This window comes from Sapajus apella, unplaced genomic scaffold (assembly GCF_009761245.1).
Source record: "Sapajus apella isolate SASKATOON/1434 unplaced genomic scaffold, GSC_monkey_1.0 scaffold13, whole genome shotgun sequence".
Classification (NCBI taxonomy): domain Eukaryota; kingdom Metazoa; phylum Chordata; class Mammalia; order Primates; family Cebidae; genus Sapajus; species Sapajus apella.
Genome location: NW_022436953.1, coordinates 18,095,486 through 18,121,795, shown reverse-complemented (window position 1 = coordinate 18,121,795; position 26,310 = coordinate 18,095,486). Strand labels below are relative to the sequence as shown.

The 26,310-nt window shown below is 42.5% G+C and overlaps 1 protein-coding gene and 1 long non-coding RNA gene across 3 annotated transcripts in view; one reads left to right on the top strand and one right to left on the bottom strand.

Annotated features, from left to right (window-relative positions):
- Positions 1-1,488, bottom strand: part of FAM160B1 (family with sequence similarity 160 member B1) — a 47,894-nt gene extending 46,406 nt beyond the window's left edge. Inside the window, exon 1 of the mRNA XM_032281747.1 lies at positions 1,115-1,488. Coding sequence (XP_032137638.1) covers positions 1,115-1,159 — 45 coding nt within the window. The 5' untranslated portion in view covers positions 1,160-1,488. The remainder of the gene's footprint in view (positions 1-1,114) is intronic.
- A 72-nt stretch (positions 1,489-1,560) lies between these two features.
- Positions 1,561-25,747, top strand: LOC116553967. 2 transcript variants are annotated; one of them, XR_004269982.1, is made up of 3 exons: positions 1,561-1,953; positions 3,734-3,856; positions 25,477-25,747. It is a non-coding gene; the product is annotated as an uncharacterized LOC116553967 (long non-coding RNA). The 2 variants fall into 2 exon arrangements; XR_004269983.1 differs by having other exon boundaries at positions 3,665-3,856.
- Positions 25,748-26,310: the final 563 nt, after the last annotated feature.

Below are 26,310 nucleotides of genomic sequence, written 5' to 3'. Positions count from 1 at the left end.
TAGAGCTAAATTTTTTAACACTTCTCATGTATCACTTAAATAACAATTGTACCAAAGTTCGTTTTCATTACTGAACTCAAAAACTCCATTTTATATTTATCTGCCCATAAAAAATATTCTGTTGTATCTGAAATTTTTTAAAGTGTAGATTTTAAAGTGCCCTATCGCATAATATGAACATAGGAAGAGAATGCCACGTTAAAAATTAGCAAAGTAATTGTTCCTGCACGGAATGCATTCTTCAATTTGGGCAGTTCTCCCAGAATAAAGTAAACAGCTAAAGGAAAGCAACTAGCACTCTTACTAGAACAGCAGCAAGGCATTTTCTTTTTAGTTTGTTTTCACTGATTGGTCTATCAGGATACTTGAATACTGTCTCTCTATGCTGGTGTCTAAAACCCTCAAAGGAGAATACAATTGCAGGATAGCCGAAGAGTGTCCAGGAAGAGGATGAGACAAGAAAGGAAACAGATGGTCTCTGCTCCGTGAGCCTGGAAGCTGTGGAAAGCAAACTCGATTGGACCCTCCAAACCCTATTTCAGATCAATCCATAAGGTTCAGCTGAGTTCGGCCTCCAGGCCCGAGAAAGCCAAAGCCAGCAACCCAAGGGCTGGTCGGCTGCTCCCTCGCCAGGGTCGCCCCATAGCGAGATCACGCCTGTCCCACCCCTGCCCCCCAAAACCAAACAGATCCCAAGCCCAAGCGAGGCTTGCTCGTTTCTTTTGTCTTGCTCAACGCTGACCACTTTTTTCCGGAGAAGGCTAACGGTTAAGGGAGCCCAGGGAGCTCCCTGCGACCCTGCCAGGTGCTCCCGGAACCCCCGTCCCCATTAGAGGAATGAGGAGACCACCGAGCAGGGCAAGGCAGGAAGGCAGGGACCGCCGGCCTAGGGCAGCCAGGGACGGAGGGGGCGCCCGCGCAGAGCCAGGCCCGAGGCCCGGGGCGCCTCCACGACCCGGCGGCCACCCAGAGCGCCCGCTTGGGGCCTCACCCCACCCGGGGGCCAGGGCCGCCGAGGGACGGGCCGAGGCCGCCCGGCTGTTTCCGAGACCGGCGGGGAGCGTAGGCCGCCGCCATCCACGGCCTGCCGTGCGCCCGCAGCCCGCGGCCTTACCGCCTCCACGGCGTGCTGCAGGATGGAGGTGAACTTGGAGAACATCCTGTCCCGGGACTGCAGCAGCTTCTCCCGGGACGACCTGGAGAGCTCCTCGATCCGCCGCCGCCGCCCCTGCTGCGGCTGCCGGGGCCGCTCCAGAGTGAAGGCCGGTGCGAGGCGGGGAGGACGAGCTGAGGACCGAGACAGGGCCCGGCCCTGCCGCTTCAGGTGTGCGCGGGCGGCCGGGCGGCTCCGGAGGGCGCCGGGACGCGGCGGGCGGCGAGGAGGGCGTTCAGCGCGGACTCGAGGCCCCGGGAAGCTCCGGCGGCGGCTCGGGTTGGGACACGGTGGCAGCCCGGCTCGGGTTCCTTCCGCCCGCTCTGCCCGCCGCGGCCGGCAGGGGGCGCCGCCGCGGCCCGGGGAGGCCCGGCCAGGCCTGCCCTGCGGCGAGGCAGCCAGACGCCGCGGGGGCGGGGGGCGCGCGGAGGCCTCGGTTTCGCCCGGGGCAGGAGGCGGCCTGGGGGCAGCCACCGCCCTCCCCTGGCTTTCTCTGGGAGAGGGTGCCTGGGACACCGCTTTCTGACATTTTTACAGCTCAGAGGTTCTTAAGAGTTTTGTTTCTCCAGTGGAAGTTAACAGGCTGACTTTGTAGGGACACGCAGCCGCCCATATATGCGTGTAGTAAGGACCGATTTGGAAGACTCGTAAGAAAACACAGCGTTCCTTAAGCAAACACGGGCGATGGATTTAAATGCTCGGAATTAGAACAAATCAACGACTGCAGGTGAAATGGCTTTGCTAACCGTAAAATATATTATTATTCAACATGAAAACAGGAAGTCCCCCGTGAGCACATGGTAAGACGGTTGGCTCAGTTTAACCCATTCTAATATTTATTTATATATATTTATAATATATAAATGTATTTTTGACTTGGTGGATAGGTGTAGTGATTCAGTACAGCATTTTCTATCATTTATCAGATGATACCGGAAAACATTAATGAGGGAAAGAATCTGAAAGAAATCTACTGAATTCCTAAGGCAGATCAATAGAGGTACAAGGTGCACTTGGGTGGAGGCTGCTTAAAATAATACCCAACAGTGTATTAGTCAAGCCTTGAAGAAGCAATTCAGGCTGGTAAAGTTTAGGTTGAGTTAATACAAATTATGAAAATATTTGTATCCTGAAGAAATTTGTTTTATGCTGGTATTGTCGTTTTGCCAAAAGGATCATTAAGATGAGGTGGGGAGTGCATTTTGCACAACCAATGATGAAAATAGAGATCTGGGCTGGGCGCGTTGGCTCACGCCTGTAATCCCAGCACTTTGGGAGGCCGAGGCGGGCGAATCACTTGAGGCCAGGAGCTCGAAACCAGCCTGGTCAACATGATGAAACCCCCATCTCTACTAAAAATACAAAAAAAAAAAAAAATTAGCCAGGGTGGTGGTGCATGCTTGTAATCCCAGCTGCTTGGGAGGCTGAGACAGGAGAATCCTTGAATCCAGGAGGCGGAGGTTGCAGTGAGACGATGTTGTGCCATTGTGCTCCAGCCTGGGTGACAAAAGCAAAACTCCATCTCAAAAAAAAAAAACAAAAACAAACATACACACACACACACACATATATATGTACACATACTTATATGTATATATACATATATACACACACATATATATGTATGTGTATGTATACACATATGTACACTTATACACACTCATATAGATATATAGATGTGTGTGTGTGTGTGTGTGTGTGTGTGTATGTATACATATGATATATCTGTAATTGATTTGTGGGACAGAATAAAGGTAGAAAATGTAGCTGCCATATGGAGTGGTAGTAACTGGCCAGGCTCTGGGCCTGGGTAGCCTAAGTCCTGGCTCTGCCACCCACAGTGGAAAGTTATTTAACTTCTTTGTGTTTTAATTTGCTTATGTGTTAAAAGGGGAGAACAGTACCTGCCTCCTGAGGTTTTGTGGGAATTAATATGTGTAAAATACTTCAACAGTGCCCAGTCCCTAGTAAGAGATACACAGGCACTTATAATTGCTCTGAGTTGTGGTAGTGGTATTGAGGGAAATAATAGGGCCAGAAATCAAGAATTAAGGAGGCGCTCTTAACTGGGCTTCTTGTCTCCCCGTTTTTGTGGTTTACATCCCTGCGGTGCTCCGTGGCAGATGCATATGACCTGAATTTTCTGTGTACTACCCCGGAATGCTGGAGGCATCCTCTGTTGTTTCATGCCCCTTACCAAATTCTGGCTAATCGTGTCTGCTTCAACCAAGAGCACGTAATGTGGCTTATTATTATTATATTCGCACGCAGTTTAAGAAGGTTAGTCATGTTATTAACCATAATTATTTTTGTGATCTAATTATGCATTTATATGGCATTTTGTATTTCCATAATGCCTTACAACCACTAATTGTATGAGGAGGTCTTACTTAGAGTTGTGTGTATTTGATGATGTCTATCTTTGTATACTTATTATAAACAATAAAGTATATGTTTTGCTCTAGATTAATATCAATATTTAGGGTGGTGATTCATCTACCTGCTCTCTAGGTTTCAAGACATACAAGTTGGACTAGAATTGTAACTGAGTAGATATCCTATTTCTGATTGTCATCCTAGAATGCCTGCTGTGACACTGACATCATCAATTCACCTAATACATGGGCACAGTTGGACCTGCCCCCAAAGCCTGTGATTTGAGAAAACACAAGAAAACATTCCCCTAGCCTCCAAAACACTTAGGTGTGGATACCTGAAATTTCGCAGTTAGAACTGAATGTCTTTATCCTTTTGGCTTAAGCCAAATAAGAAACTTAGTCCTTGTTAAAATGAAAATACTCTTAGCAGATATAACACATTAAACTCTGTCATTTATTAGACCTTATGGGGAATACATTTGTTAAATCCTTTTCTAAAATGAAGTTTAATCAGTGAAGGCACAGAAAAACCTCGAAAATTTGGACCCAGTTGGGATGGAGTTGAGAAAGAGATAAAAATAAATTTCTCTTTTTTTTTTTTTTTTAACTTTTTAATAATAGTCATTCTGACTGGTATGAGACGGTATCTCACTGTGGTTTTTATTCGTATTTCTCTAATCGGTGAGATTGAGCTTTTTTTCTTATGCTTGTTGGCCACAGAAGGCTTCTTTTGAAAATTGCATGTTCATGTCCTTTGCGCACTTTTTAATGGGGCTGTTTGTTTCTTTCTTTTCTTTCGTTTTTTTTTTGAGACAGAGTCTCACTCTGTCACCCAGGCTGGAGTTCAGTGGTGTGATCTCAGCTCACTGCAACCTCGGCATCCTGAGTTAGAGCCATTCTTCTGCCTCAGCCTCCAAGTAGCTGGGACTATATGTGCGTGCCACCAGGCCAGCTAACTTTGATATTTTTAGTAGAGACAGGGCTTCACCATGTTAGGATGGTCTCGATCTCCTGACCCTGTGATGCACCTACCTTGGCCTCCCAAAGTGCTGGGATTATAGGCGTAAGCCACAGTGCTTGGCCCGTTTTTTTCTTATAAATTTGTTTAAGTTCCTTATAGATACTGGGATATTAGACCTTTATGTGCATAGTTTGCAAGTATTTTCTCCCATTCTGTAGGTTGTCTGTTTACTCTGTACAACAAACCCCCATGACGTGAGTTTTACCTGTATAACAAGCCTGCACGTGTATCCCTGACCCTAAAATAAAAGTTTAAAAAAGAAGAAAGGGAAGACTTAGATGATACCTGCTTCCAAAGTTTGACAGACTTCTGGAATTTGTGAGTTGAACACATAAATTGTTTTTTTTGTTGTTGTTGTTTTTTTTTTGTTTTGTTTTGAGACGGAGTTTCACTCTTGTTACCCAGGCTGGAGTGCAATGGCGCGATCTCGGCTCACCGCAACCTCTGCCTCCTGGGTTCAGGCAATTCTCCTGCCTCAGCCTCCTGAGTAGCTGGGATTACAGGCACGTGCCACCATGCCCAGCTAATTTTTTGTAGTTTTAGTAGAGACGGGGTTTCACCATGTTGACCAGGATGGTCTTGATCTCTTGACCTCGTGATCCACCCGCCTTTGCCTCCCAAAGTGCTGGGATTACAGGCTTGAGCCACCGCGCCCGGCCCGAACACATAAATTGTTAGCAACATTTCCTCCTCAAATCCCACTGAAATGACAATAAAGGGATTTTCCAAAGCGTATGCCCAAAAGGATAAATTAGGAGAGGAAAGAACAACAACAGCATTTTCAGAATTAGAAAGTAGCCATAAAATAGGTTAACTCTGACGTGACTGACCTAACAAAACTGAATCCTAAGCCAACAGTGAAAGAAGCCAGGAATCAAAAGTCATCCCTGGAGACTCTGTTCCAGGACCTCCCAAGGGTACTAAAACCTGAGGATGCCCAAGTCCCTAATGTAAAATGGTGTGGTATTTGCATATAACCTAGGCATCAATCTCTAAGATACTTTAAATCATCTTTAGATTTCTATAATACATAATGCAACATAAATGCTATGTAAATAATTGTTATACTTTGTTGTTTAGGGAATAATGACAAGAAAAAATCCATACATGTTCAGTACAGATACAATTTTTTCCCCAAATATTTTCAAAAATGTTGAAAGAGGTTGCCTTTGTGGAACAGGAAATTGGGAGTTTGGGAGGAAGGACAGAAGCTTTCATAACACACCTTGTAAAACCTCTTAACTCTGTGCTGGTGTAACACAAAGTTTGTTTGGCAAGGGGAGAAACTAGGAGCAGGAAACCATTTTTGATGCTTTTGTATAAGTTCAGACAAGGTAATGTAAGGGTTCATCCATGTAGGAATAGGAAGGAGATGGTAGATGTAGTAGATGAGATCTGATCAACCAAATTTTCCAAGTGATAAAAGGAGTGAGTTGGTGAAGTAAAAGATGTTGCTGGAGTTTCTAGCTTGGAAGAAGTTAGTTGAAGATGCCATTAATTGAAATAGGGACCATGGAGATGTAGAAAGATGTTGAGATGGATTTTTTAATGTGTTAGAATTTGATTATCTACTCTACAATTACATCTATATGTAGTATGGGGTGATGAGTTTGAATTAGGAAGCAAAGAGAGATCTGCTTCAGTAATAAAGATTGGAGGATCATCTCTTAAACATGGTAATGGAGATATAAGAAAAAATGAGGTAGTTGAGTGAGATGGTGTGGTTAAAGGAAAAAGACAGAATGGATGCAAACTTGAGGACCCCTTGCATTTAAAGAGTAGGAAATGGAAGAAGAGCTCACTTAGAAACAGCAGCCAGAGGTAGGAAAAGAAGTTCAGGCTGGGCCCAGTGGCTCACGCCTGTAATCCCAGCACTTTGGGAGGCTGAGGCAGGCGGATCACTTGAGGTTGGTAGTTCGAGACCAGCCTGACCAACATGGAGAAACCACATCTCTAATAAAAATACAAAATTAGCCGGGTGTGGTGGCAGATGCCTGTAATCCCAGCTACTCAGGAGGTTGAGGCAGGAGACTCACTTGAACCTGGGAGCGGAGGTTGCGGTGAGCCGAGATCATGCCACTGCACTCCATCCTGGGCAGCACGAGCGAAACTCCGTCTCAAAAAAAAAAAAAAAAAAAAAAGAAAAGAAAAGATGTTCAGGGAGAAGTGAGTTTCAAAAATTGAGAGACTGCTTCAACGTGTGATGGTAAATTAGCTCAGTTCTGCATTTGCCACAGAAACAAAAGGGAAGCTGATGGATCTCAGACCTGTCATAAAAATTGTGAAAACCCTGGTATGTCCAGTGCCATATTTTCTTGGTGCATTCTGATTGCAGCTGCAGTGGGTAGTTCTGTGCATGTTCAGACCCACCTCATGGTGACAGTGTCTCACCTCAATCCCATGCTCCCTTTGTAGAATTTTGCCACTGGAAATTTTCTGTGTAGACAAGCCTGTTCTTTCCAAAAGCACAACGAGGAAGAGTTAGCACTGTAGGGGCAATCCTTAGCCAACAGGGGATGGAATCTGATGGGTAAATACTGCAGTGCCCTGTCGTTCTGGTGGATAATGTGGAAAGCAATTCTAGGAAGTGTTCTGAACACTCTTCAGGAGGTCCTGTGGGATCAAGTACCCAGTGACCACAGTGGTGACTTCTAATGCTTTTCCTCCTTCCCTCTCATTCTCCTTACTTCCTCACTCTGTGATCTGAAGTGAACTACCTACAGTAGTTCACCTAAGTCTTTGTCTTAGACTCCACTTTTGAGAAAACCCTCTATGTATGGCTGTTGGAGTAGGAGAAACTTAGAGGGAAAAGCTAAGTGCCACAGATTGGATATAGGCTAAGGCAGATAACACCTGCACTGTCCCCTGCCTCCACCACAGGCTAGGAATTTACAATAAAATAAGCATCTCCTGGAAATGAGCAGTGCTGCATGTCAGAAAAATCCCAAATAACAGTGGCTTAAGGAAGTTTCTATTTCAAGTAAAAGAAGTTTGCCTTGTAAGTAGTCATGACTATAGCATGATGAATCCATGAGGTCATCATGGAGCCACAGTCTTAGCTTTCTTCACCACGGTCCAGTACTGTCATACTCAGGATCACTTCATGGTTCAATAAAGGTGCTGGAGCTCTAGTTAGCAATTTTAGGGCAGTCACAGGAGGAAGGAGAGGAAAGAGGAATTACCTCGTTCCTTTGAACAAATCCATTCTGAAAGTTCAACACTTCTGCTTACATTTCATTGGTCAGAACTTATGTAATCATACATCATGTTTAAAAACGAAAGCTGAGAAATGAAATGTTTAATTCTATGTAACCACCAGAAAAATTAAAAATACAAAGTATAATTTTCAAGTTTATTACAAAATCTTTTGCTCAATTCAATGGACTGTAATAAGAAGATAAAAAAGATACTAAAAGAAAAGAAGCCTAAGGCTAGATGTGGTGGCTCACACCTGTAATTCCAGCACTTTGGGAGGCCGAGGCAGCAGGATCACTTGAGCCCAGGAGTTCAAGACCAGCATGGGAAACATAGTGAGACCCCATCTCTATTTTTTTTAAAAAAGAAGCCTGAAAAATAAACACAGAATAGGTCTTTCTGTTATAATAAATGCAAACGAGTTTAACTCACCAATTAAAAGGCAGAGATACATACACTGGATTTTTTTAAATAAAATGATATTTTCTAGAAGAGACACATTTAAAAGAGAAGAGAAAGGCTGAAATCAATAAATCAAAAAAGATATACCACAGAAATATAATCAAAGAAAAACCACAATAGGCTGGGCGTGGTGGCTCACACCTATAATCCAAGCACTTTGGAGGCCAAGGTGGGTGGATCACCTGAGGTCGGGAGTTCAAGACCAGCCTGACCAGCATGGTGAAATCTCGTCTTAAAAAAAAAAAAAAGAAAAACCAGAATAACAATTACATCAGACAAAATAGAGTCGAAGATGCAAAACATCACAAGTGATAAAGACAGATATAGCCTACTAGTAAAATAATAATAGATCAAGAAGATGTAACATTTATGGTCATAAACATGCTTACTAATATAAATGCTAAATTTATAAAGCAATAACTGACAGAACTGCGAGAGGAATAGATGAGTAAACTATTATATTTGAAGATTTTAATTCACCCCTCATATAATCAGACAGATCAAACTCAGAAAATAAGCAAAGATGTAGGTTATTTGAATAACACGAGTAATAAGCTCAAAGTAGATGTTATGGAGAAATTTATACACATCAAAGTAATCACATTTTCAAGCATATGTGGAACCTTTACAAAGTTTGATTATGTGTCAAGCCACAAAGGAAACCTAAGGAAATTCTAAAAACATTCATTTTTTAACCAAATTAATTGAGCAAAACATACAGACCCACACACAAGTGGAAGTTATATCCTAGTGGGAAAAATCAATAACAAACACAAAATTGCATGTAGTGATAAGTGCTGTGACGAGAATAGAATAAGGAGATAGAATATGATTTGGGGAAGTGTTATTTTAAATTAGGTGGCCGGATAACTCTTCTCTGAAGAGGTGCTGTCTGAATGAAGCAAGGACATTAGCTGTGTGCATAGGAAAGAGATGGGCATTGCTGGCAGAGAGAAGAGCAAGAGCAAATGTCTTAAGATGAGAAAGAGTTTGGCATGTCTCAGGAAGGCCAGTGCGGCTGGAGTAGATAAGTGATTGAGGAGAAAAATATAGTTGAATATACATGTAGAGAGGAAGCCATGCCAGATCACGTAGAGCAGTTCATTCTCAACACTATCCAAAAGTCCCCTTTTCTTAATGTAAAAATATTGACGGAAGTATAACAAGATACACAGATTCATATGTGTACAGCTTAATGAATTTTCACAAAGTGAATCAGATCAAGAAGGAGAGGATACCACAACCTTAGAAGCCTCTTTGTGCCCCTCCCTGATCAATTACCCTTGCTATGGGTTACCACTACTCTGATTTCTTTATTTTTTTTTCTTTATTTTTTATTTTTATTTTTGTATTTTTAGTAGAGATGGGGTTTCACCATGTTGGCCAGGCTGCTCTCAAACTCCTGACCTCAGGTGACCCTCCCACCTTGGCCTCCAAAAGTGTTGGGATTACAGGTGTGAGCCATCATGCCCAGCCTATTTTTCATTTTTAAATTGTATTATTTTTTCTCTTTTGTGTCACATCTCACCTGGATAGTCTGACTTCTAACACCATAGATTAGTTTGCCTCATTCGTTTATCTCATTATTATGATTATTATTACCACTTATTTTTATTTATTTTTTTGAGATAGAGTCTCACTCTGTTGCCAGGCTGGGGTGCAATTGTGTGATCTCAGCTCACTGCAGCCTCTACCTCCTGGGTTCAAGCAATTCTCCTGCCTCAGCCTCCCAAGTAGCTGGGACTACAGGTGTGCACCACCAGGCCCGCCCACCTAATTTTTGTACTTTTAATAGAGATGGGTTTTTACCATGCTGGCCAGGATGGTCTCCATCTCCTGACCTCGTGATCTGCCTGCCTTGGCCACCCAAAGTGCTGGAATTACAGGCATGAGCCATCATGCCCAGCCTATTATCATTATTGATGAGACAAATTCTCACTGTGTCGCCCAGGTTGAAGTGCAGTGGCATGATCTTGACTCACTGCAACCTTTGCCTCCCAGGGTCAATCAATTCTCACACCTCAGCCTCTCTAGTAGCTGGGATTAAAGGCATGCACCACCATGCCCAGCTAATTTTTGTGTTTTTAACAGAGACAGGGTTTTGCCATATTGGCTAGGCTGGTCTTGAACTCCTGGCCTCAAGTAATCCTCCTGCCTCATCCTCCCAAGGTGCAGGGATTACAGGTGTGAGCCACCACGCCCAGCCTCATTTTGAACTTTATATAAATGGAATCATATGGTATGGATTTTGTCATTTTGGAGGCAATGTTCTCAGAGTCAAGTTTGTTAATATTATGGTTCTGATCTTCTGTATCCTTAATTATTATTTGTCTGCATGTTCTATCAGCTTTTGAGATGTGTGGTTGGCTCCCACTCTGGTGGAGCCACTATTGTGACTTTTTATACTTTTAGTTATGCCAATTTTTTCTTTATAAATATTTTAAAGCTATGTTATGTGTATTTTCAGATTTTGACTTTTGGTCCCTTCCTGGTGGATTGACCTCTTTATCCTTATGTATGTCCCTTTTATGGTAACAATGCAATTCAGGCTTTTCTCCTAATGGTTTGGGTCAAAGAAACCACCACCTGCTGAGGTACTTGCTGAGGGCAAAGGGGTGTGGAATGAGTGGAAGAAGGTGGTATATACCATGTGGTATATGACCACATGACCAGTTGTAGAAATGAGAGCTAGTGCAGTTGTGAATATTTCTTCCTTATTTTGATATGGATATGTTTGTATATATACATATTTTTAAATTTTTTGTAGAGATAGTATCTCACTATGTTGCCTTGGCTGGTTTTGAACTCCTAGGCTCAAGTGATCCTCCCACCCAGCCTCCCAAAGTGCTGGTATTACAGACATGAGCCACCATGCTTGGCCTGTTTGTATGTAGAAACTTGAGATGATCTTGAATGCTCCATTTCATTACCCTGAAATGCATTAAGGCTAGACTATAGTTTTTACATGTAGTAGAGTAGTTGTCATTGTATTTTTTTTTTCAAAAACTTGTTTTCTTCCCACTCTTATTTTCCCATCTTCTCAGTATGTAAACTACAGTATATCAAAGGGAGAGTATGAATTAGCTCAAAGAACACCCAAAGACAAAAAGAGAGATTTTATAGCCTCTTTGGAAAAATAGTTGGTATATTGTTAATTGTGCACAAGATAGTTGTACTCTGTTGAGTAGAAGTCTAAATTTTGTATTGTCTTCATATGGAAATTGTGATTTAAAGTGATATGTGCCAAGATGACAAAAGATGGATTGTGGAGGTTTTGTAATGTGTTGGTGTGGTTAGGCTGAACTACATTTCCCATAATTCCCTTCCCTATGTTTCCAGTTAAGGATGTGCACAAGAGACATACTTGTGTGAGATTTGGAGGACAGAGTGGAGGAGCAGCTATATCAAGAGTATTGATTTTTTGTGCTCAGAGGCTGGGGAAGGGTCTCCAGGTGCTTTTGTGGCCCATGCATATTGCTATTTTAGCTGCTGGCTTCTCTCCTTGGTATGAGGCAGCAACCAGGCTGCAGCTGTTCTGTCTTTCCCTGAATCTTCTTTCAGTTTCACTGTCTCCTCATCTGACTGTGTATCCTCATCCAGATGTGTGTTTTTCTCTATGACAAAGGGCACCGAGTTCTCCTGCAGGATACCCCACATCATGAAGTTTGGAGAAGTGAGACAGAACCTGACATGGGTACCAGTCAATGCTCATGGGTTCCATCTTGTCCTTGTTGCTTTACATCCCCTGACAGCCTTCTTCCCAACTGCCTGCCCTGTAGACTTCAAGCTGCCGCATTAGATATGAAGGCAACCCTTCTAGACTTTATCAGCTCCCATTACTGCATAAGCTCAAATCCCACTAATAAATCCACACACACAATGTACGTGTGTGGTCCCAATGATTCTTAATCCCTAATTGAATATTGAATAATATAGACCTATACAAAATGGTAAAATTGTATTTAGGGACATGTGATTTTTCCTTCCATTATTCCTTTCGTTTTTTCCACTCATACCCTATAAAACCAGCATCATAGGTTTTGGCAGTTATGTTTAACTTTTCTAAGATGCAACTTGAGAAGATTTAGAATGCTTCACTTTATTACCCTGAAATGCATCAAGGCTAGACCATAGTTTTTACATGCGGTAGAGTAGTTATCATTGTGTTTTATTGTATTTTCTTTTCAAATGGATTTGAATCATTCATTGCATTTTATCCTGAAACTATGTTGATGGTGATAAGAATTTTTAGGTCCCAATATTGGGTGGCTTAATGAGAACAGTTTTGAACTGCCATTGTTGCAGGAAGTGCCTTGACAGTCAGGGACTATGAAGTGAAATCTACACTGTGAACTTTCAAATTGATGCTGACACTGTTTAAGGAGCCATGGTACAGATAACCCGAGTAGTAGGTCTGCTACTAGCAGCACTGACCCTAACTGCGAAACTGATCTTCTTGAGAAAGGTCCCTTTTAAAGTGAGGACTTCAATCTGTAGTTTGGAGCTATTAAGCAGTTATCTGTCAGGTAACAATCTAGGTTCTGCATATGGCTTAATAAATAAAGGGGTTTGACTTTTTCATCTTGTAGTGGTCAAGAAGTCAAGCAGTTCCTAAGCAGCAGGGTGGTGGGAGGCTGATAGGTTTGCTTGTCATACTTCCATAGATTTGGCTGAGAAGGATACAAGTCCAAGGGGGAATTAGAAACTTTATTAGGGGGAATTAGAAACTTTATTACTTGGGACACAGCAGGAGTATGCTCTGGCTTGCATGTGTCCCCCACAAGTTCATGTGTTGCAAACTTAATCCCCAATGCAACAGTGCTGGGAGGTGGATCCCAGTAAGAGATTATTATGTCGCGAGGGCTCTGTTCTCATGAACGGATTAACATCATTGTTGCAGAAGTGGGTTATTATCAAAATGGGCTTATTATAAAAGAGAGTTCAGGCCAGGTGCAGTGGCTCACACATGTAATCCCAGCACTTTGGGAGGCTGAGGTGGGTGGATCACTGAGGCCAGGAGTTTGAGACCAGCCTGGCCAGCATGGTGAAACCCCATCTTGATAAAAATGCAAAAATTAGCATGGCATGGTGGCGTGCACCTGTGGTTTCCCAGCTACTCAGGAGGCTGAGACAGGAGAATTGGTTGACCTGGGAGGTAGAGGTTGCAGTGAGCCAAGATCATGCCACTGCACTCCGGCCTGGGTGACAGAGTGAGACTCTTGTCTCAAAAAACAAAAAACAAACAAACAAAAAAAAACAACAACAAAAAGGGAGTTGGAGTTCAGCCCTTTCTCTCACACTCTCATGCTCTCTTGCCCTCCCACCTTCTGCCATGGGATGATGGAGCAAGAAAGCCCTCCCCACATGCTGTTACCTTGATATTGAACTTCCCAGCCTCCAGAACTATGAGAAATAACTTTCTTTTAAATAAATTACTCAGTCTGTGGTATTCTGTTATAGCAACACAAAACAGACTAAGACAGGCTTCATGTTTCTGTTGGTTCCCTGTGCACTCAAGTACCATACGGGTCAGTGTGGATCAACCTCAGGTAGATGCCACATATACAAGTTTGTGTCACAAATGAGAAACACTAAGGATAGGAATCATCCAATCTTATAAGAGGGCTGCTTGCAAACCTGCCCATCCTCCTCTCTGGAGAGAGATATTATCTTTAATATTCTGGATGTAAGCAAATCTTTCCTGAGGAGAGGGAAACTTTTCTATCCTGGAATGTCTCTGTGTGTCTCTATCTCCACTATTCTGGCCAGGAAACACATCAGCCCTCTGACCTGGAAGGAGACACTATGCTACACACACATCCTTGTAAAGGTAGTTTCAGGGTAAGTTGAAATGCCATGGAGAATTGCCTGCCAAAAGTGATATCTGGTAAAGAATGTCTTGGGGGGACACTGGATCACTAGTCTCACATTGTCTCCCTCAAGAGGAGGTTTCTTAGGGTGGCTTGAACTAATTTTTGCATAAGCTAGAATTGCAGGCACATATTGGAAGGCAAACTCCAGCACTTTATTTATTACTCTTTATATTTGTGCTCTGTGATTCCCATATCCTCTGGAGTCTGGGCTATCACCAAGGCATGGCTTGGAGTGGTCTTGGGAAGTTGCAATCTTGCTAACCCTCCATGATCTGGCAACTGGTCTAGTAATTTTTTTAAATAGTTTTAAATTTTTGAAACAATTAAAAAATTACAATAGAGATGCAAATACAGTTCAAAACACCTGAACTATTTGAGGGTAAGCTGCTGACATTATGTCCATCACTCCTATGTACTTTAATGTGTATTTCCTGCAAACAAGAACATTCTTTGACGTAACCACAATGTAACTATATTAGTCTCCTGGGGCTGTCATAACAAATTACCACAAACATGATGGCTTAAAACCACAGAAATTTATTTTCTCATAGTCTGGAGCCAGAAATCTGAAATCAAGGTGTCAGCAGGGCTGTGCTTCCCCTAAGCCCCAGAGCACCAGGGGAGGATGTTTACTTGCCTCTTCCAGCGTTTGGTAGCTCCAGGTGCTCCTTGGCTTGTGGCTTCATCACTCTAATTTCTGCCCCGCTCTTCACATGGCATTCTCTTGTGTCTTCTCTGTGTGTCTCTTATAAGGACACTTGTTGGATTTACAGTTCACCTAGATAATCCAGAATGATCTCATCTCAAGATTCTTAAGTTAATTACATCGGCAAAGATGCTTTTTTCAAATGCCCTCACATTCACAGGTTTCAGGGATTAAGATGTAGACATATCTTTTCGGGGGCCACAACCCACTACAATAACCAGAATCTGTATATTGAAATTAATATCAATGTTGAAATTGTTATCTGATCTGGGAGACCCCACTTCAGATTGCACCAGTGATTTCAATACCTTTATAGTAAAAGGATCCAGTTCAGAATCCCATGGTATATTTAGCTGTCATGCCTCATTAGCTTCATTCAATCTGGAACAGTTTCTTGGTCTTTCCTTGACTTTCATGACTTGACATTTTTGAAGATTACAAGCCAGTTATTTTGTGAAATGGCCTATAATTTAGGTTCCCAGTGTTTTTTCATGATTAGATTCAGATGTGCGTTCCTGGAAGGCCTATTGGAGAGTGACATTTTCTTCCTGTGCATCCCAACAAGTGGCACCTATTTTCAATTTGTTTGCTTTGGTCTCTTGGTTAAAGTGGAGATTGTGAGACTTCTCCACTGATAAATTACTCTTTTCCCATGTATGTAAGTATCCTGTTCATTGTCAAACTTTCAATTTAATTATATCACTATGGACTTAAAGTTTTGTTTTTTTTTTTTTAATCAAGAGGTTATAAACCATTACTATTATTTTTTCTTCTTTGTCTTTTTGTTGTTGAGATGGACTCTCTCTGTGTCGGCCAGGCTGGGGTGCAATGGCATGATCTCAGCTCACTGCAACCTCTGCCTCCCAGGTTCAAGTGATTCACCTTCCTCAGCCTCCCAAGTAGCTGGAATTACAGGTACGTGTCACCCCATCTGGCTAATTTTTTTGTATTTTTAGTAGAGATGGGATTTCACCATGTTGTTCAGGCTGGTCTCAAATTCCTAACCTCAAGTGATCTGCCCTGCTCAGCCTCTCAAAGTGCTGGGATTCCAGGCGTGAGCCACTGTGCCCTTCCTCTGCATGTTATTATTGGATACTCAAATTTTAGCCAGTGGGAGTCCCTACAGGCTGGATTCTACTTTTTTTTTTTTTTTTTTAACATGTCACCATCCATTGAGCATGCTCTTGCTTTGTGGCAGAAGACATTCCAGCCTTACTTCATACTCTTTATAGATCAGTATAGTTCTATATCTGTGACCATCTCTTGGCCCAGAAAAAGCAAAGCAACCAAGTGTACTGTGTGATTTTTTGCCCACTAGAAGGATTTTATTTCTCTACTGTTTTATAAGGACACTTCTTGAAGCTGAAATGTTGCAGTAGTTCTCTTCTGGTTGGTGCCAGTATGCCATGAAGTAGAATCTATAAACCAGGCCTTAGGTTTTTTCCCCTTAGCTGGTAAGAAGAGACCATAGGTACAGATCGAAGGAGAGGCAGCAAGGGTCTCAGGAATAAGTGTTGTAAGATATTGAGTCGCTTGCTCCTGCAACTTGTACATTCTGAACCTACTTGAGCCTAATTTCTTACATGTTGTTTCCACTGAATGAAGGATGGCTGTTATCCATACTCAACATTAGGCTTTGGTGGGTCAGTTACCAGTGTTCATGATGGCAGCTCGGGTTGCACGATTACTTAATTTCCCATAGTTAGACCTAATAGTAATACAGGAGCTTTTCCTCAAAATAGGGATCATTATCATAGAAGAGGATGTGTGTAGGTCAAGATGGTCAGGGGAATTAACCTGTGTTAATTCTAGCTAAATAATTGTAAGCTTGCTTGGCTCAGAGTACACTGAAGTTTATACACCAAACTAAACTATATTATTGGTGCAGTTAATTAGAAATCAAGCGGCAACAGGAGGCCTAAGTTAAAGACCATCCAAGAGCACAGTAACACCGGGGAACACTTTAGGGTGGTTGCAGAGTAGGCAATACTGCTCTGGTCCCACAAATGCCTTCTTAACATAGAGACTGCATGAGGGTCTCATAAAGACGGCTTATGCAACGATCTCTGAGAAGGGAGGCGACCTCTGCTCACCAGATCTGGGAGGGTCTTTACAGATGGGAGCTGGTAAGGGGGAGAAAAGCCTTGCAGGGCAGAGATCACAGAACGCCTCAGGCTCTGCCTAGGTTCTCAGAATATAGAGTGATTTCAATTGCTCTGTGTCCTCAATGCTCACGAGATAAAAGCCTCTTGATGCACTGGGTGTGCTCAGACTGGGTGACTCCTCATCTGCCATACTTCTGATGCAGCTGCCACTCTGATAGCAATCGGTAATAAACTTATACTAGTTTAGCATGTCTTAGAAGGATCTCAAGTTCCCCCCCATTTTACCTGCCCCTTCACCCTCCCCTTCTACACCCGTAAGATCAATGAGATTATGCACATGATAAAAGTGTCTGGAGCCTAGAGCTTTGAGCCAAGGTAGTTCCCACACTTGCGTTGGTCCCCTAGACCCATGCTGTAAATTCTACTCTTGTGTCTCTGTCTTTATTTCCTTTTCTCAATTCCTCGTCACCGTTGGGACTAAGGGCACCCATGTACAGGGTTGGGCTGGTACCCAACAGGCTTGCCTTTGCTCCAGAGACCTGTGGGCCCTCCTACTGGGGTTTGCCAGAGACTCCATATAACATCCCTATATGCCACAAACACTGAGCATCACTGGATCTGTTGAGTCATAAAGCCCAATGGACAAGACAGCTTACATTATTACATCCTGGATCTACTACATAACTGTCAGGCCTCAAGGTCCCAGCCTGGCCATTATAGCCTTGGAGACCTGCATGTACACCTCCTGAGGGTCTCCAGGAGCCAGAAAGTCTGAAGTAACCAGATGGCCACAAAGAGAAGTGAAACGACTGGTTCCTGCCTCAACTAATTGCTCTCCCCGCCCCCCTACCCCGCAACATTCGACCATTGTTCCTCCTCAACCTTGTGAAATTTCCCCCTAGACGTTAGGTTTCTCAAGACCCCCACCCCCGTAACTATGTAATTTACTGCACCCTCCACTTTACTTGCAACCGATAACCCCCACCCTTATGACCATGCCTGTTTGTAATAGATAACTCCTACCCTTGTGACCATGCATCCTGTGATGCCCTCCCCCTCCCTAAAATTGATAACTGCCTTTAACTGACCATTTGCCCCAACCTATATAACCAGTCCCCATTCCTACACCTCTTGTCTAACTCCTTTCTTGGACTTAGCCCGCTTGCACCCAAGCACAAAATAAAACAGCCTTGTTGCCCACTCAGAGCCTGCCTGGTGGTCTCTTTACACAAGCGACGCACCTAACAATAACCTTCTTTTGCTCTACTCTTCACTTAGAACCAACAGTCTCATAGGCAACTGGGAAAATGGGTTGGAGTAGTATATAAAAATAGCACATATTATCTCCAAAAATTCAAGAAGGGCCCCAAATCATCATGTCTTCTTTTTAGACATGGTAATACAAGGTATAGTAACGTGTATTTCATTTTGGAGGAGATACCCTGACATGTTCCAAACCACTGAATCCCTAGAAATTCAGCGTAGGCCTTGGAATACTCATGGAGGTTTTCTTCAACCCTCTGTCTCTAATGTGCCTTAATAAGACATCTAAGGTGCTTGCTACTTTCTGCTTATTAAGTCAAATCAGAGTAATGCCTTCATTATGCTTATTAGATCAAATTAGCATACTGTAGCAGATCATTGTGACGTTCTGTAGAGTGTCAAGATAATTCAGATTTCTGCAGATGAGATTAAAGCTGGCAGCCGTAGGCTGGGTGCAGTCATTCACGCCTGTAATCCCAGCACTTTGGGAAGCCAAGGCAGGTGGATCACTTGAGGTCAGGGGTTCGAGGCCAGCCTGGCCAACACGATGAAACCCCATCTCTACTAAAAATACAAAAATTAGCCAGGCATGGTGGCATGTGCCTGTAGTCCCAGCTACTCCAGAGCTTGAGGCAGGAGAATCGCTTGAACCTGGGAGGTGGAGGTTGCAGTGAGTCGAGATCATGTAACTGTACTCTAGCCTGTCTCAAAAAAAAAAAAAAAAATTGCTGACAGCAGGAAAGTTGACATAGCCCTAAGATAAAATTATAAGGTGCCCCATAGAAACCAAATTTCTTCTAGTGGTCCTCGCAAGTTGGTAATAGAGAATAAAAAGCACTTGCCAGAGCAATAGCTACATGCCAGGTGCTGGGACTCTGTTGATTTGCTTCAATAAAGAAAACATAGTAGAACAGCAACTGGGGTTGGAGTTACCACTTGATTAAGTGTATGATTATTGACAGTCATTTTCCAAGACCTATTTACCTTCTATACAGGCCAGACAGGTGAAATAAATGGGAATATAATAGTAATTACCAGACCTATCTTTTTCACATCTTTGATTTTTGCATAAATCTCTGTAGTTACCTCCAGGGATACAGTTTTGCTTTTGGTTTATGATTTTTACAGGAAGTAAAAGTTTCTAGGGCTTCCACATCAAACTTTCTATCATAACAGGTTTTACTTCCCCAGTCAAGGAACAATTGCAGGGATTCTGTCTGTTGCCAAGCATATCTATTCTAATTATACAGTCAGAAACTGGGGAAATCACAATAGAATGGGCATGTAGATGAACTTGGACCAAAATACTATTTATCACATGAACACTATAAGCCAGCACTTTGACTGGTGGAACACAGCATTATTATGTATCTTCAGGAAATGGCATCAATTTAGGGCTAGTGTCTAATTTCTCAAAAGACTTGGGTGTTCTTTCTCTAGTATATGGTAACCTTAGAAAAATGTCCACAGGTCCCTTTGGGAATGACTTGGAGGAAAGATATGTGGTATATTCCTTTGGCATATTTGTACAGTCTCTCCTCAAGAGGACCTAGCCTCCTTGTCACTTAAGAGACCCTGGATTCAGGAGCTGCCTAACATTTAGAAACTTGATAAGGGGCCAAGACTCTAATGTAATTTGATTCAGGTTTTTAGTCACCAGACCTAGAATTCTTACTATTGTATTGATTAAGTGATACTTCAGTGGGCTGACCATTTATTTCATTCCTAGATGTATCATGATTCATAGTCTGCTAGATTAAGACATTTTGATTATATTCCAGTACTTTCTGCTATCATTATGGTGATTCCCTGTACCTTGTTTCTGTTAGTTAAGTGCTGCCACTTGGCCTGTATCTCTTCTAAGTCCCATCACTTCCACTGTCTCATTGGCAGCCTCTCCTACTGTCATCTCGCTGTCACAGAGCTTTTCAAGGATGCTTGTGCTTGCTTCATTAATGCATTTCTTATGGCATAAGGAACAGAGTGCCTTCTTAGCCTTCCAGAAGGATATAATGGGGGATGGATACAGATGTTGCAAATGATAAATGAACTTTACATTCTGTTCCTCTGATCTATCGGTATAGTTCTCCATGTCTATGTCAAAGATGTCCTAACAGGTCAGCTCTGCAGGAACATTGAGTCTATAGTTCAATCAGTCAACCAAGCAGGCTGCTAGAGCCACATCCAGCTGTGCTAGTTTATACACCTCAAACCTAGAATCTCTTGTAAGTAAATGTATTTATAGGAGTACATTTGATATGATCTAATTTTATGTCTTTCCTTTTCCAGTAAAACCTGTCAAATTCATTTCTAACATACTTCCCAGGTTTTCTCTACATACTTCCCAATCTCTCTACATATTAGAAAAATCTGGATATTCAGCATGTGACCTATGTCTTCCTGGGTTAAACTTAACATTCATCTCCTCAGAGGATACTGATATTTGACTCTAGTTAAGAGTCTAGAGTCATTCAGGGGAGGTCAGGGAGGGTCTCCAGCAGGATAGGCATCTCTTTGCAAGGCAATGTCCATAAACTATAGAGGATCTTTAAGCAAATCTTGTCTTCTCTGACACACAGGAGGGTAGACTGCTTCTTCTTGCAAGAAAGGCTTGGAGAGACTTGGGAGTTTAAAATTTTCAACTTTGTTCAGTTACACCTAGAGGCCCCTATTCCAAATATCTGGTTTACTCCCTCTCAGTGTCATAAGTATAACATAAGACACTATGTCTTATGACAAGTCTGCAAATTCAACTGATGTTATCATTTTGCAACCCAGATGACTAAATTTTGGGTCTGTTTTTCTGTAAGTTTGACTCTATAGCTATAATAAAAATAGTAGATTATCTTAGAGCCACCATGGATCCTCTCTAGTTCTTTGTCATTTGAGATGAATCTTTTTTTTTTTTTTTTTTTTGGTACGGAGCCTCATTCGGTCACCCAGGCTGGAGTGTAGTGGCCTGATCTTGGCTCGCTGCAACCTCTGCCTCCCAGGTTCAAGCAATTCTCTTGCCTCAGCTTCCCAAGTAGCTGGAATTATAGGTGCCTGCCATCACACCCGGATAATTTTTGTATTTTTAGTAGAAACAGAGTTTCGCCATGTTGGCCAGTCTGGTCTCAAACTCCTGACCTCAAGTAATCTACCTGCCTTGGCCTCCCAAAGTGCTGGGATTACAGGTGTAAACCACCATGCCTGGCCTGAGATGAACCTTTAAAACCCTGGTTTTAAGCTGTGTACAGTGATGTACACCTGTAATCCCAGCTACTCAGGAGGCTGAGGTGGAAGAATTGCTTGAGCCCAGGAGTTTGGTGCCAGCCTGGACAACATTGCAAGACTCCATTAAAAAAAAAAAATCCACTAACCCCGATTTTGTGGGGTTTTTTCTATATTCATTTTAATGTAGTCAGAAGCAGATAATCCACCCCACAATTCTTACAGTCTTTATTATTACCATAGCTGTCAAGTGCCTTAGCCACTTGGTCTTTCAAGCTACTTGTTTCAGTAGACACTTCACACAAACAATGACAGGTGATACTTTAGTTCATCATATGCCCTGCATATATACAGACCACTAGACTGATTTCCAGTTACCAAAGAGTTCAGCACTGCTTTCAAAGTTGAAGATATAACCAGACAATCCTAAATCCCATTTTTGAGAGTTTATTTCCTGGGAATACTCTTGTCACCAAGTACCGTGTTGGTTAGGGTGTACTCGGAAAACAGGAACTACACTAGTCGTTTCAGCAGAGAGAATTTAACATAAGAAATGTGTTATAGGCTGAGTGTAATGGCTCATGCCTGTAATCTCAGCACTTTGGGAGCCCAAGGCAGGCAAATCACTTGAGCTTAGGAGTTCTAGACCAGCCTGGCCAACATGGCAAAATGTATTTTTATTTTACAACAACAAAAAAATCGCTTGTGGGAGTTGGTCAGGATGGTTGGGAAGATTGTAAAATTACAGAATATAGTCACAAACCTTCTTGGAAGGCTAAGAGGTTTGCATAGTTTCAATAGAGGTTTTGGCTGAAAGCAGCCTATTCCCTTTAACTTTAGTTAATATAGAAAAGCAAATAACTAGGGAATTTGGGGGAGTTTATCTGAATAGCTTGTTTACTCATGTGATCCTAAAACTAACCTTTAATCTTTCATGGGCTGAATGGCTGTCTTGGGGAGAGGGTGATCAGATATATCACCTACAAATGGTGTTTGCTTTAGGCCTTGGAACCTGGCCTTTAATCATTATCCACAAGTGTGTTGACTCAGAGCCTCTGTTATTAAATCTATACTGAATAAATGCCTGGAGTGCCAGCTGTTTGGGGGCCGATGGCTGCTATCTTTCTCAGCAGTGTCTCTGAGTGACCATGGACCCCTGGCCCACTCTTTTACTGGAGATTTGTGTTTAAGTGAATTTATTAATCTGTCACTGGATTAGAGTCTTTGGGTTGGACCCTGACAATAGCTGGATGTGGTGGCTTATACCTGTGGTTCCAGCTACTCAGGAGGCTGAGGTGGGAGGATCACCTGAGTCCAGGAGGCAGAGGTTGCAGTGCCACTGCACTCCAGCCTGTGTGACAGAGTAAGACCCTGTCTCAAAAAAAAAAAAAAAGAAAAGAAAAGAAAAAAAAAAGTGTTCCATTGGGCTTTTGCTTCAAAAAAGCAACAGGCAGACATTGAGGTCCAGAGATCATAAACTTCCAGGGGAACAAAAGGAAGAAGAGAAGTTTGTGATTTTTAAAAACTAGAGGCTTGGAGGAGGGTCCCGCAGAGCTGGGGCTTAGATCCCTGAGGAAGAGGCCCTGCCATGCTGGTACTGGTACCTCAGAGCGGGTACCTGAAGGCTAATTTTGGAAGTGACAAAAAAAGTGAGAGACTTAAGCCAACACTGCACAGAAGAAAGTGTTGTTGCTCAGGAGACAATGATGGGAACAGTACAGAGCAGGAGAGGCAGTCCTGGCTCTGCATGCTATTCTCCCTCTAGCACCCACTATGGGCAGAACCAGAGAACTACCCAGAAAGAAAGGAATAGTTCGCAGAATCCCAGACTCAGACCACAAAGCAGAATTTAGAAGGGTGGGTTTAGAGCTGATGCAATTCAATTATGAGTGTTTTAACAAATAACCACAGTACAGAGACTCAATTACAATAAAGGATGTGATGAAATAGATATGTGGATTTTCTTTTGTCTCTGCTACCCCTGAGATAGCAAGACCAACTCCTTCTCTTCCTCAGCCTACTCAATGTAAAGACAATAAGGACCTTTATGATGACCCACATCCACTTAATACATAGTAAATATACATAGTTAATACATAGTAAATATGTTTTCTTTTCCATATGACAATCTTGGTTTTTAAAAAAATGTTTTTAATAGAGACAGGGTTTTGGTTTGTTGCCCAGGCTGGTCTTGAACTCCTATTGTCAAGTGATCGTCCTGCCTTGGCTTCCCAAAGTGCTGGGATTACAGACATGAACCACTGGGCCTGGCATACTTTTCTAAATAATATTTTCTTTTCTCTGCCTTACTTTATTATAATAATACCATATATAATGTATACCATAAAAAATATGTGTTAATTGACTATATTAATGGTAAGGCTTTCAGTCAACAGTAGGCTATTAGTAGTTAGTTTTGGGGGAGTCAAAAGCTATATGGATTTCCCTTTCCCTCCCCTCCCTTTCCCTCCCCTCCCCTCCCCTCCCCTTCCCTTCCTTTTCTTTCTTATTTTTTCTTTTTTCCTTTTTTGTGATGGGGTCTTGCTTTTGTCACCCAGGCTGGAGTGCTATCTAGGGAAACATTGACTGTGAAACTAGTGGGCGGCTTTGGAATTTGATTACCATGTATCCAATCTATACTGTTATGTGATTTTCTCCAGCAACCTTCAGTAACCTGGTTGTCGGTAATAGAAAGGTAGTCGTTAGAAATCAATCAAAACTAAGGTTTTTCCTTTCAGGTGTGAAGAAAGGACTATGAGTTAAAGGAATTGAAGAATCTGTTCAGAAAGTGGCTCAAGGGATGGACTTTAAAATCTGATATGAAGTGGAAATGAAGACAGGAGGGAGCTGATATGGAGAAAGTAGATGTGACAATTTCTTGGAGGTTCCAATAAGGTCTGGGGACCTATCTCTTGGGAATAGTTGATGAGAGAATTGGAAGAATAGGAAGTTACAGTGAGAGAGTTGAGATGATTGGATTTGTTGTTTATGAAGTTAAACAGTTTTGGTGATGACAAATTTAGGGTATTGATGTGGGTGATGGGTACTGAAATGGAGTGGATGGGAAAGGCATTAGAGATGAGAATGTCAAGGAGCTGAAAGTTCATGGTTTGGGATGGGTCACCCACGAGGACATGGAAGTCCTAGAGTGATGGCAGGACTTGGAGTGAGGAGAACAATTGTCCCATGGCTCAGAAGTCTGCAAATAACAGCAACAAGGTGGGGTAGAGGTTGGTATTGCCAAATGGCTTAAAGCTAAAAGAAGCAGGAATTTTGACATGAGAGTAGAAAAGCAAGGTCTGGGGGTAGCACTGGGCAGAGAAGAGTTTGCCAACCTCAAAGATCATGTAGTTCAAAGATCTCACTCTATGGATAAAGAGACGGTTCAGAGAGCAGTAGCTAGCCTCCAAGATATCCCCCAGTGATCCCTACTTTATGATATTCCATACCCATGTGTAGTACCCTCCTGCAGTGTACCAGGGTCAGTTTATGTGAAGAGTAGAATACAGCAGAAGTATGTTATGTCTGAGATTAGGTTTAAAGGCTACAGTTCACTCCTGTCTAGTTGCCCTCTTGCTCTTAGGTCATCACTCTGGAGGAAGCCAGCTGCCATATCATGAACAACCTTGGAGAGACCCACATGGCAAGGAACCGAAGCCTCTTGCCAGCAACCATATGAGTGAGCTTAGAAGCAGATCCCCCTACCCCAGTCAAGCCTTCAGATGACAGCAGTTCCAGCTGACATCTTTATTGCAACCTCTTGAGAATCCCTGAGTCCTCTGGGACCTGTTACGCTATTCCTGAATTTCTAACCCACAGAAACTGTGAGATAATATGTTTGTTGTTTTAAGCCTGTATGCTTGGGGTAATTTGTTAAGCAGCAATAGATAAATAATACAGAAAAATTTTGAAGCTTATCCAAAGTCACAAAGCTGGTTAGTGCCCAAAATGAAGTGAGAACACAGGGCTCTTGACTCTCAAGGTTCTGTAAGATCTCACATATCTGAGGATATCTAGGTCTCCTTTTGTAGTGGATGCCCATAAACTCAGGAGGTGGTCATAACTACGTGAAAATATTGAATTGATCATTGTTTTGCTTTTTTATAGGCAAAATAAAATGAAAATTGGGACATGCTTCCTCATGGAATATGGAGTAATATTTAGTAAGATAAGTAATTTCCTCATCCCTATCACATTGTAATACATAAGTATTTCTAAAGCAGGCTTACATCTTTTTGCCATAATTTCTAGAAGAATTGAGAGGATTAATTCAGGAATGTGCAACAGCCAAGTGGTAAAACCAGAAATGTAATTTCTTTTCTCTTTCTTTTGAGATGGAGTCTCACTCTTATCACCGAAGCTGCAGTGCAGTGGTGTGATCTCAGCTCACTGCAACCTCCGCCTCCCAGGTTCAAGTGATTCTCCTGCCTCAGCCTCCCAAGTAGCTGGGACTACAGGTGCGTGCCACCATGCCTGGCCAATTTTTAAATATTCTTAGTAGAGACAGATTTTCACCATTTTGGCCAGGCTGGTCTCGAACTCCTGACCTCAGATGATCCGCCTGCCTTGGCCTCTCAAAGTGCTGGGATTACAGGTGTGAGCTACTGTGCCCAGCCCAGAAGTGTAATTTCTGCTTGCCTTATTTTGACCACTTGACAGGAATGACATAGTGGAGTTGGTATTAGTTCATCCCATTTAAACTCTTCACTGTAAGTCTGACCTTCCTGTGTGGTGAATTCATGACAGGGTCTAGTGTCTGCATTCTGCCTATTCCCTTAAATGTAATATTCACAGAAGGGCAGATTGCCAAAAGGCACTTTGTGTCTTCTATTTGCATGCCATAGACTCTACCATTTGTATGCACGTGACTATTAGGCCAGAGAACATTTGTGTGACCCTTTGATTTATAATCTGGGTCTTAGTTTTTTAAAAATGTGATTA